This window comes from Dipodomys ordii, unplaced genomic scaffold (genome assembly GCF_000151885.1).
Source record: "Dipodomys ordii isolate 6190 unplaced genomic scaffold, Dord_2.0 Scaffold13, whole genome shotgun sequence".
Taxonomy (NCBI): Eukaryota; Metazoa; Chordata; class Mammalia; order Rodentia; family Heteromyidae; genus Dipodomys; species Dipodomys ordii.
In genome coordinates this window covers 17,197,278-17,208,861 of record NW_012267229.1, presented here as the reverse complement: position 1 = coordinate 17,208,861, position 11,584 = coordinate 17,197,278, and the positions used below count along the sequence as shown (strand labels likewise).

Below are 11,584 nucleotides of genomic sequence, written 5' to 3'. Positions count from 1 at the left end.
CACACACACACACACACACACACACACACACACACACACACACACACACACGAGAAGCTAATCTCTTTATTGCTGGGGACATATTCTAGTATATGACTATGTCACAGTTTGGGTCATTATGTACAAGTTTGCTCACTTGGTCCTGTACAAGACTATTGTAGAAATGCATTTTAAGGTCTCTTAGGTTGATAGCTGGGAGTGCAATCGCTGGTCATCTGGTAGATGCACATTTAACTTTATAAGAACAACCAGATCAAAAACAATAAATGATGTATTGTCGGTATTTTCTAACAAAAATATGGAAATTACAAAAAAAAGGAAAAGAAATAACCAGAGGTTCCAGTGTGCTTGCTCTTCCTTCCCACTGATAACTGAGTGAAAGTTCCATGGCTTTCCCAACATTTTGTCTTTTATGCGTGCGTGTGTGTGTGTGTGTGTGTGTGTGTGTGTGTGTGTGTGTGTGTGTGTTGCTAGGAATCAAACCCAGGGCCTTGTGTGCTCTAGGCAAGCACTACCACTGAGCCACCTCCCTCCAGCTCTGACATTTCATCTTCCAGATGGGCTCTTCTGAATTATCTTGATGATTTACTGCCTCCCTGTAATAAACCATAGTTTATTGCCTGTTTCCTATGCTTTATACTTGGAACTTTATTGGTGTATCTTTTGTAGGCATGTATCAAAGGTTCTTCTAATGTTTTACTTCTTTTAAAAAAAATGTTATTGAGCTGGGGTACTGGTGGATCATACCTGTAATCCTAGCTACTCAGAAGGCTAAGATCTGAGGCTCTTCCTTTGAAGATAGCCCAGGCAAGAAAATCCATGAAACTCTTTTTTTTTTTTTTTTGCTGGTCATGGGGCTTGAACTCTGGGCCTGGGCACTGTCCCTCAGCTCTTCAGCTCAAGGCTAGCACTCTACCACTTGAGCCACAGCACCACTTCCGGTTTTTTCTGTTTATGTGGTGCTAAGGAATTGAACCCAGGGCCTCATGCATGCAAGAGAAGCACTCTTACCACTGAACCACCTTCCCAGCCCCAATCCATGAAACTCTTACCTCCAATTAACCACCAAAAACTGTAAGTAGCACTGTAGCTCAAAGTAATACAGTGCTAGCCTTGAGCAAAAAAGCTCATGAACAGCACCTCTCCCTGAGTTGAAGCCCCACAACCAAAAAGGAAGTAAAAAAAAAAAGTTGTTAAAGGGTTGTGGTATGGCTTACTGATAGATCACGTGCCTAGAGTCAACTCCCAGCTCCTCTCTTATGAAAGGTTTTTGATTGTTCATTTATTATTGATCTGTAGGAATTTTATATATAATGTCAAGTATATGTGTGTTAAATATTTCTCCTAGTCTGTGACTTACCGATTTATTTTATGTTTGTATTTGTTTACTTAATGCCAGTACTGGGCCCTCATACTCCCATTTGGCTTTTTCATTCAAAGTTAGTGCTCTACTATGTGTTGCTCTTTTTTTTTTTTGTCAGTCGTGGGTCTGAACCTGGGCGCTGTCCCTCAGTTCTTCAGTTCAAGGCTAGCACTCTACCACTTGAGCCACAGCGCCACTGCCCTTTTTTCTGCTAATGTGGTGCTGAGGAATCAAACCCAGGACCTCATGCATGCAAGGCAAGCACTCTACCACTGAGCCACCTTCCCAGCCCCGTGCTCTACCATTTGAACCATGCCTCCACTTCTGGCTTTTTGCTGGTTATTTGGGAGACAAGAGTCGTACAGACTTTTCTGCCAGAACTGACTTTAACCTTGACTTTAACCTTGATCCTCCAGATCTCAGCTTCCTGAGTAGTTGAAATTACAGGCATGAGCCACCATCACCCAGCTCATTAGTTTTGTTTTTTGTTTGTTTGTTTTGTCGGTTGTGGGGCTTGAACTTGGGGCCTGAGTGTTGTCTCTGAGCTCTTTTTTTCAAGGCTAGCACTCTACCACTTTGAGCCATAGCATTACTTCTGGTTGTTGTTGTTGTTGTTGTTGTTGTTTTGGGTCTGGTCGTAGGGCCTGAACTCTGGGCCTGGGCACTGTCCCTCAGCTCTTCAGCTCAAGGCTAACGCTCTACCACTTGAGCCATAGCACCACTTCCGGCTTTTTTTTTCCTACTTATGTGGTACTGAGGAATCGAACCCAGGGCCTCATGCATGCAAGGCAAGCGCTCTACCACTGAACCACCTTCCCAGTCCCCCACTTCTGGTTGTTTTGAGTAGTTAATTGGAGATAAGTCCCATGGGGACTTTTCTTCATGGGCTGTCTTTGAACCTCAGTCCTCAGATCTCGGCCTCCTGAGTAGCTAGGATTACAGGCGTGAGCCACCGTCACTGGGCTCATCATTTTATTAGTTTTAATAAGACCAGGGCAGATGTCTCCAGGATCCATTTGATCTTAGTAATTGTGAACAAATGAGCAGAAGCATGAACAAACATGCCACTACCAACCCAAATCCTGACTTAAAGCACTGACCACTTGAATTTACTGGCAAGGTTGTCATTACCCTTTTTCAAGACTAGATGAAAGTACTAACTACACTTTAATTTCACACTCCAACCCTGATTAAAAAAAAAAAAACAACCAAATTGTAAAGTGATACTCATTAAAAGGGGATTCTACCTGTGTGACCTAGAAACAGTCTTCTGGGTACTATAAATGCTTATATGTCATAAAAATAGGGTCAGCTGGGCGCTAGTGGCTCATGCCTGTAATCCTAGCTACTCAGGAAGCTGAGATATGAGAAACTCGGCTCAAAGCCAGCTGGGACAGGAAAGTCTGGGAGACTCTTATCTCCAATAAACCGCTCAGAAAACTGGAAGTGCCTCTGTGGCTCAAGTGGTAGAGTGCCAGTCTTGAACTGAAGAGCTGAGGGGGGACAGTGCCCAGGCCCAGAGTTCAAGCCCACAACTGACCCCTCCCCCCCAAAAAAGGAATCTATTTAAATGATTAACATGCATTGTAAAAGACTGGTAAAATAGTCACACAATTTGACAGATTTTAGACATTGTGAGACTAGGTAATAAACATAAAGTAGAATCCTATCTCAGAATTACCTGGAATCAAAAATCATTTGTGGGGAAATGGCACTGTGCCTCAAGTGGTAGAGTGCTAGCCTTGAGCACCAAGAGGCTCAGGAACAGTACCTAGTCCCGAGTTCAAGCCCTGGAACCAACAAAAGCAGAGAGAGAAAGAGAGAGAGAGAGAGAGAATTTAAATTTGAGCTGGGAATGTGGCTTAATGGTAGAGTGCTTGTCCAGCATAAATGAGTCTCTGGATTCAATTCCTAAGTGCAGAAAAAGCAGGAAGTAGAGCTGTGGCTCAAGTGGCAGAGTGCTAGCCTTGAGCAAAAGAAGCTCAGGGACAGTACCCAGGCCCTGAGTTCAAGACCCAGGGCTGGCCACCAAAAACCACAAAAACCATTTGTGGGCTGACACCGCTTGCTCTCACCTGTAATCACCTGTAAACTCAGGAGGCAAAGATCTGCTCCTCACAGTTCAAAGCCAGCACAAGCAGGAAAGTCCTTGAGATTCTTATCTCTGACTAACCACCAAAAGGCTGGAAGTGGAGCTATGGCTCCAGTGGTAGAGTGCTAGCCTTGTGCAAAAAGACTGAGGAACAGTACCCAGGCCCTGAGTATAAGCCCTACACACAACAACAACAACAAACTAATTTATGTAATCAAGGCCCCTCATTGGTTAGTATTTGTAATAGGCCATATTATCTTGGCTTTTTCTAGCATGAACAGGGCTCGGTTCACATGTTTGAGCATCTGATTAATTCTAATGGACTCAAAGATGTCATGAAACATTACGGTCTTGTCCCTGAAGAAGATATTTGCTTCATCAAGGAACAAATTACTGGAATACTTGATTCACCAATCAAAGGATCATTGGTAAGTTTGCATTCAACTTAATTTGAGGTCTGGGAATGTGGCTTAGTGGTAGAGTGCTTGCTTAGCATGCATGAAGCCCTGGGTTCGATTCCTCAGTACCACATACACAGAAAAAGCCAGAAGTGGCACTATGGCTCAAGTGGTAGAGTGCTAGCCTTGAGCAAAAGAAGCTCAGGGACAGTGCCAAGGCCCTGAGTTCAAGCCCCAGGACTAGCAAAAAGACAAAACAAAACAAAAAACTTAATTTGATCTCGCTGATGCTTTTTATCTCACAATTTTTTTAACCATACATTAGTTGTACAAGGGAGGTCTCACTGTGACCTATGTTCTCACATGCGTATTCAACAGTGTCCTCATCAGCCCCACCGCTTCGTCACTCTCCTCCATCCTAAAAATTCCAACAGGTTTTATTGTTCTGTTTTCATGCAGGCAAATAAACCACATCATCATCTAGTCTCATTTTTTTTTTCATGGCACTGGGATTTGAATTCAAGGTCTCATGATTGCCAGGCTTGCTTATTGGGCTGGTGCTCTACTACTTGAACTACATATCCAGCCCTACTTTGGGCCAATAGCTTTGTAAATCTTATTTTGTTTGGTTTTGTTTGCTCTGGTTTGAGACAGGGTCTTGGTGTGTAGTTCAGACTGTGCTGTAATTTACTGTGTGGCCAAAGCTGGTCTTGAACTTGTGATTCCCCTGCCTCAGCCTCCTAAACGCTGGGATTACAAGTATGTTCTACTGTGCCCAGCAAACATGTATATCTTGTATATCCATTATTATTAACATATTTGAAATACTTAAAGATTAACTCATTCAAATGGAAAATCAATTTTATTCCCTTTTTGATCTTTCATATTATCTTTAGTTAAGAAACAAGTTGGGAAATAATTTTCCTTTGAGATTTTTAGTTCTTTGTTTGTTGTGCTAGTACTAGGGTTTGAACACAAGGCCTTGCCTTTTGTTTAGCTTTTTCTCTCAAGGCTGGTTCTCTACCATTTTCTATTCCTCCAGTTCTAGCTTTTGACTGATTAACTGGACATGAGAATCTCACAGATTTGTCTGCTTGGGCTGTCTTCAGACCTCAAACTAAAACTTCTGGTGGGTTTTCTTGGCTTCCAGTGGCAGTACAAAGGACGTCCTAAACAGAAAAGTTTCCTGTATGAAATCGTGGCTAATAAAAGAAATGGCATTGATGTGGACAAATGGGATTATTTTGCCAGGTATGGCTTGGACACTCCAGAAATGTTGTTGGAGATCTTTATATGAATTTAATATTAATATCTAAGGCAATTTCCTCATTGAAAAACAATCTCATCTATGTGCTTTGGAATTTTCTAGGGACTGTCATCATCTTGGAATCCAAAACAACTTTGATTACAAGCGCTTTCTTAAGTTTGCCCGAGTCTGTGAGGTGGACGATGAGAAGCATATTTGTACTAGAGAAAAGGTAAATTACATCAGAGGAAAAGGAATCATGGAGGTCCTGGTCTAGAAATAACTACTCGACAATTTGAAAAACAAAAAACAAAAAAAACAAGAAGTGGCAATTGCTGATCTTCTCTAAATGCACAGCATGTATTATCTTAAGTTGCTTTTTACTTGTTCTGCATTGTATTTGTCTTAGTCTGTTTTCTGGAGACCCAAGTATGGTAAGGATTATATACTGCTCCATACATGGTGGAAAGCCAGAAGTGTAGTAAGCAGGACACACAGAGAAAAAAATGAAGTGTCATACTGACTTCACAACAGCATGCTCTTCTGTACCCACTCTCCAAGGAACTATATTAATCCCTTCATGAGAGAAGAGAACCCATAACCTGATTACTTCTTGATGGTCTCTCCGCCTCACAACACCATTACTTTGGGACTTAATTTTAACATGAGTTTTGCTGGGGACACGCATATTTATAACATAGCATCATATGACAGGTGAGCAGTTTAAAGCACAGAAGAGTTAAAAGCTGCCAGACACCATGGCTCCTGCCTATAATCCTAGCCACTCAGGAGGCTGAGATCTGAGGTTCAAAGCCAGCCTGGGCAGAATAGTCCATGAGACTCTTATTTCCAGTTAAACACCAAAAAAGTTGGAAGTGGAGCTGTGGCTCAATGGTAGAGTGCCAGCCTTGAGTGAAAAAGCTAAGGGACAGCCGGGAGCTGCTGGCTCACACCTGTGATTGTAGCTACTCAGGAGGCTGAAATCTGAGAATCAAGGTTTGAACCCAGTCAGGGCAGGTAAGTCTGTGAGACTCTTATCTCCAAATTAATCAGAAAAAGCTGGAAGCAGTGCTGTAGCTCAAGTGGTAGAGTGCTAGCCTTGAGCAAAAGGAGCTTAGGGACACTGTCCAGGCCCAGAGTTCAAGGCCCAAGACTGGAAAAACAAAACAAAACAAAACAGGGACAATAGCCAGGCCCTGAGTTCAAGTCCCAGGATTGGCACAATAAAAGAAACAAAAGAAAAGAGTTAAAAATTAATAACTCCTGGGCTGGGAATGTGGCTTAGTGGTAGAGTGCTTGCCTAGCATGCATGAAGCCCTGGGTTCGATTCCTCACTACCACATAAACAGAAAAACCTGGAAGTGGCACTGTGGCTCAAATGGAGCACTAGCCTTGAGTAAATAGAAGCTCAGGGACAGTACCTAGGTCTTGAGTTCAAGCCCAGGAGCAGCAATAATAATAATGATAATAATAATAACTCCAGAATTGGAGTTTTAACTCCACCAGGTCCCTATCTGATAATAACCATGTAACTCTGGAATAAGACAGTATTATCCACAGAAAGTCTTTCAGGAATGAAGAATAGAAGAATGGCAATACTGTTTCCTAGAGTTTTGAGAAGATTCAAGGATGTGTTTAGGATGTCTAAAACAACATGAAGGCTCTCTGGGAGGTATAGCTCAGTGATAGAGTATGTGCTTAATGTGTGTGGGGCCCATGGGTTCAATCCCTTGCCCCATTCTCCCCGCCCCAAATAAATAAGTAAATTTGTCACAAAGTTAGAGCTGATAGTAGGTTTTTACTTCACTGAGAATGAGAATTGCCTATCAATAGACCGCTTTACCCCCATCTTCTGGTGGTCTCCAGGATTCTAACAGCACAGCCCCTTCATAGATCTTTGTCTGCCTTCATCCTTTTTCCTTCTCTTATATCCTTGTTGACTATCAGAATTCACATGACCTGATCCCACATCCATATTTCTGCCATGTTTTTGACAGGAGGTTGGAAATCTGTATGACATGTTCCACACACGCAACTGTTTACACCGAAGAGCTTATCAGCACAAAGTGGGCAACATCATCGATACAATGTAAGGAAATGGGTTCTTCATGTCCCTGTAACATCTTCTGTGGTGCTTTGCCCAATTATCACACTTGGCTCAAGTTGAGATTTCTAGATAAAGTGTGTAATAAATTTTAAGTGCGCAATCTAGAGTGATTTCCTTAAACAAAAACTAGGATAGATAAAGTGGATTGGAGGAAGAAGTGGAAAATGAGGATGGTAGTACAGATGAGGAAGAATAACTGGCTTGGGTGATACAGGAAGGGACACTGCAGGGTGGCCTTGGATGCTGGCAGATGTTAGTCACCAATGCGAGCGCTGGTGAGAGATGAAGAATTGACACCTGCCATTAATTTTAAAAATTGATTTTGGAGGATTAAGATGATCTGCCCTTATCCTGTGAAATATTAATTTAAAAAAATAGCAATTGGTAAAGCCAAGAGGAATTTCATCTCTTTTTTTTTCTGCCACAAAAGGTACAGTCTGTCCATGCTCAGAGACCCCAAAGGAATTTTGACCCCAATCAATTTCTTTAAAGCCAAGCATCCAATGGCTCACTCCTGTAATCCTAACTGCACAAGAGGTTGAGATCTGAGGATTGAAGAAGGAGAAAAAAAGTGGTCTCTTTTGCACATCATACATCAAATGTTTATTTTTCTAAAGTAGAAAGATCCCCTAAGTATTCAGTGGGTGAAAGCTTTATATAAGAAAAATCCAAGTATATATAAAGCAAATATTCAAACTTTCTCTAATCATTTTCACCAAATGATTTTAGGATTACAGATGCCTTCCTCAAAGCAGACCCCTACATGGAAATTGAAGGTTCTGAAGGGAAAAAGTATCACATTTCCACAGCAATCGATGACATGGAGGCCTTCACCAAGCTGACAGGTAAGAATCAGGTTACATGCAGGGTCTGACTCACATGTGGTATAAGCTGGACCTGGATTGCAGATGGATTATTTTCCAAAAGTTCAAATGTATTTTAGCTTCCTAAGTGATCATATTCTTTTAGGGTTTTATCTTTGCCTTATACCAACAAGGTGACCTTGGTAAAATGATTTAACCTCTCTAAACTTTAGTTTCTCAAAATCAAAAGGAGGTACATTCCTAGTATTCAGTTCTGTTTTTGGTGCTTAGATGAAACACAGCTCCTAACATTGACGTGGCATGTAAGTGTTCAATATTCGCTATTATCTGACATACAACTGGTTGTTACCAGCTTAATGCTGGGGGTGGGTGGAAACCTTTAATATTTCTTCAGTGCAAATCATAGGGTGCTAGAAGCATCCTTCTGTATTTTGTAGAAACAAACTGCAGCATAGGTGAGAAGGAAGAGAGGTGAAGGTCTGGTAGTTGGTCCTTGAGACTAGGAAAGTGTGGATAAAGAAGTAAAGATCGGAGTAGCTAAGGGAGCAGAATAGAAAGTACACACGAGGCACAGCTCTAGTCTCTTAAGCTAAAAATGTCATCAGAAAGCAGCCAGGCACTAGTGGCTCACACCTGTAATCCTGGCTGCTGCTTATGAGATCTGAGGATCGTGGTTCAAAGCCAGCCCAAGCAGGAAAGCCCATGAGACTCTTACTCTGATTAACCACCTGAAAACAGGTAAGGACACTGTGGCTCAAAGTGGTAGAGTGCTAGCCTCGAGCAAAAGAGCTCAGGGTCAGTGCCCAGCTCCTGAGTTGAAGCCCCATGACTGACAAAAAAAAAAAAAAGAGAAGGAAGGAAAGAAGGCAGGCAGGCAGGCAGGCACACAGCTCCCAGGATCAGGAAAACTGGGGATTTTGAAAATGGGAAAAGGGACTAGAAGCCCAGTTGTATAAGACACAGCAGCTTCCTTCCTTCTGTGCCCAAGGACTGCTGTCCATTCTGGCTAGATTCTCTGTCCATTCTGGCTAGATTCTGGCTGTGAAACAAATAAATCCTGACCAAAGATTCTCAAACTATCTTTGAAGAAAACAAAAAACACTTTCTACCCCTTATAGATTGATACTTCTGATAAACTATGATAAAAATTAACTACTAGTGCAAGGGACAAGGGACATAATGTGCTCAGAAGTACAACATGTACCCTGGCTTCTATCACTAGCACCACAAAGAAAGAAAAAGAGATACTTGAGAAATAAAATGGGAGGGACACACAATCTATAAGCCCAAGTTTTTTTATATTTAACTTGTTAAATTTAAATACATTTTAATGAATATAACAAAAAAATGAAGAAAAGTTTAAATCCAAAATCTGCCACCTAGCTGGGCTCTGGTGGCTCATGCTTGTAATCCTAGCTACCTAAGAGGTATAGATCTGAAGGATCACAGTTTGAAGTCAGCCCAGGCAGAAAAATCTGCAAGATTCCACCTCCAACTAATCACTGATGAAAAACATTCAGGACAAAATGTACCAGAGTTTTTCCCTAAGCATTATAGTATAACAGCTATTTATAGAGCACTTACGTTCTATTAGATGTTATGAATAATTCTGAAGTGAGTTAAACTATACAGGAGGAGGTATACAAGTTATTTTATATAAGAAACTTGAGCATCTTCAGATTTTGGTGGCTATAAGAGTTCCTGGAACCAGTGTATATCCACAAGAGAATTGCTATTACACTTGTCAAATTTGTAGCTGTTTTTAATCATAACTAAGGCAAAAATTAAAAGGGGAACATTGATTCTTCACAGTAGATGTCTTTGTGCATAAAGAAAACACTGTCTATCAGTATTTAAGGATTACAATTCCACTCCTGAATTTGTTTCTTGTTAATTTACCTAATCCAGGGCTGGAGTGATAACAAAGTTACTAGCTGGTGATAATATATGTCTGAGTTGTTTCTACGCTTGTTTAATGACAAAATAAATAGGGTCATCTCATCTGTGTACAGTTCAAAGAAATGGAAAAGGTGATTGTAGAAACAATTGAGCTGTCTGAGGTTATTCATTTTTAATATTCATAATGTAAAGTAAACGATTGCTGGTTTTTGAAAAGTCATCTTCAAGCCATTATTAGAGACTAGTTCTAATTATTTATTCTGCGAAATTACATTTGTACTGTCTTTGGCAAAAAGATACAAACTCTGGATTTTACACACTTGGCTCAGCTGGTAAAAATAACATACATTAAAATAGTATCCATCTTAATGTGCTCCTGGAGTGTATAATCATTCTGGCTTAGTACCTTCCCTAACATCCAGAGGTTCCCACCAGTCAGTGAGATGCATTGAGACATTGTAGCAAGGTTGAGATCATCCATTTGTAAAATGTAGCAAGTACCCTGAATCGCTCTACTTCCCTCTTAGATTTTTTTTTTTTTTTTTTTTGCCAGTCCTGGGCTTGAACTCGGGGCCTGAGCGCTGTCCCTGAGCCTTTCAGTACTCAAGGCTAGCACTCAAACACCAGAGCCACAGCACCACTTCTGGCTTTTTCTGTTTATGTTGTACTAAATAATTGAACCCAGGGCTTCATGCCACATTCCCAGCCCCCCTCTTAGATTTATGAGCACCTTATTAACAAGCACTGTCTCATTGATCCCACTTTATTTTATTTTGTTTTGTTTTATTTTTTTGTTGGTCATGAAGATTGAACTCGGGACCTGGGAACTGTTCCTGAGTTTTTGTGTTCAAGGCTAGCACTCTACCACTTTGAGCCACAGCTCTACTTCCAGTTTTCTGGTGGCTAGTTGGAAAGAAGAGTCTTATGGACTTCACTGACTTTGAACCTCAATCCTCAGATCTTAGCCTCCTGAGTAGCTAGGATTATAGACATAAGCCATCAGCACCTGGCTCTGATCCCACTTTAAGTTGTACCATTTAAACTCTGCTGCTCTGCATTATTTGCTCCAGGTACAAGAAAGAATCGTGGGGGCTAGGAAGGTGGCTCAGTGCCTTGTACACCTGGGGCCCTGGGTTCAATTCCTCAGCACCACATAAGCAGAAAAACATGGAAGTGCACTGTGGCTCAAGTGGTAGAGCGCCAGCCTTGAGCTGAAGAGCTGAGGGACGGTGCCTAGAGTACAGGACCCCATGACCCATCAAAAAAAAAAAAAAAAGAAGAATACTAGACAGGAGACTGGGTCATGTTTGCTATCTATGCCAATACATGGGAGCAGGCAGATACCTTTCCCACTGTCTTCATTTGAGACAATCTTGTCTTTTTTTTTTTACAGATTCTGAACAAGTTGGTAATCCTTACTGTCCTTAGCTATGTGACCTTACAGAATGGAACCGAGGGGTCCTTCATTACCTTTATGGCTTTCTCAAAAGTTAGCTCACATTGTATTTGTTTAAAAACCTTGACATCCGGGCTGGAATGTAGCTCAGTGGCAAAGTGCTTGCCTAGCAATTGCAACGTCCTGCGTTCGATCCCCAGTACCAAAAAAGAAAAGACAAAAAAAAACAAAAACCTTGACATCCTTTTTTTTTTTTTTT

The 11,584-nt window shown here is 41.3% G+C and overlaps 1 protein-coding gene across 1 annotated transcript in view; it reads left to right on the top strand.

The window, feature by feature from the left end:
* Samhd1 (SAM domain and HD domain 1) overlaps positions 1-11,584 on the top strand; it is a 41,794-nt gene that overhangs the window by 19,876 nt on the left and 10,334 nt on the right. Inside the window, exons 5-9 of the mRNA XM_013010698.1 lie at positions 3,728-3,883; positions 5,004-5,104; positions 5,223-5,331; positions 7,097-7,188; positions 7,936-8,074. Coding sequence (XP_012866152.1) covers positions 3,728-3,883; positions 5,004-5,104; positions 5,223-5,331; positions 7,097-7,188; positions 7,936-8,074 — 597 coding nt within the window. The remainder of the gene's footprint in view (positions 1-3,727; positions 3,884-5,003; positions 5,105-5,222; positions 5,332-7,096; positions 7,189-7,935; positions 8,075-11,584) is intronic.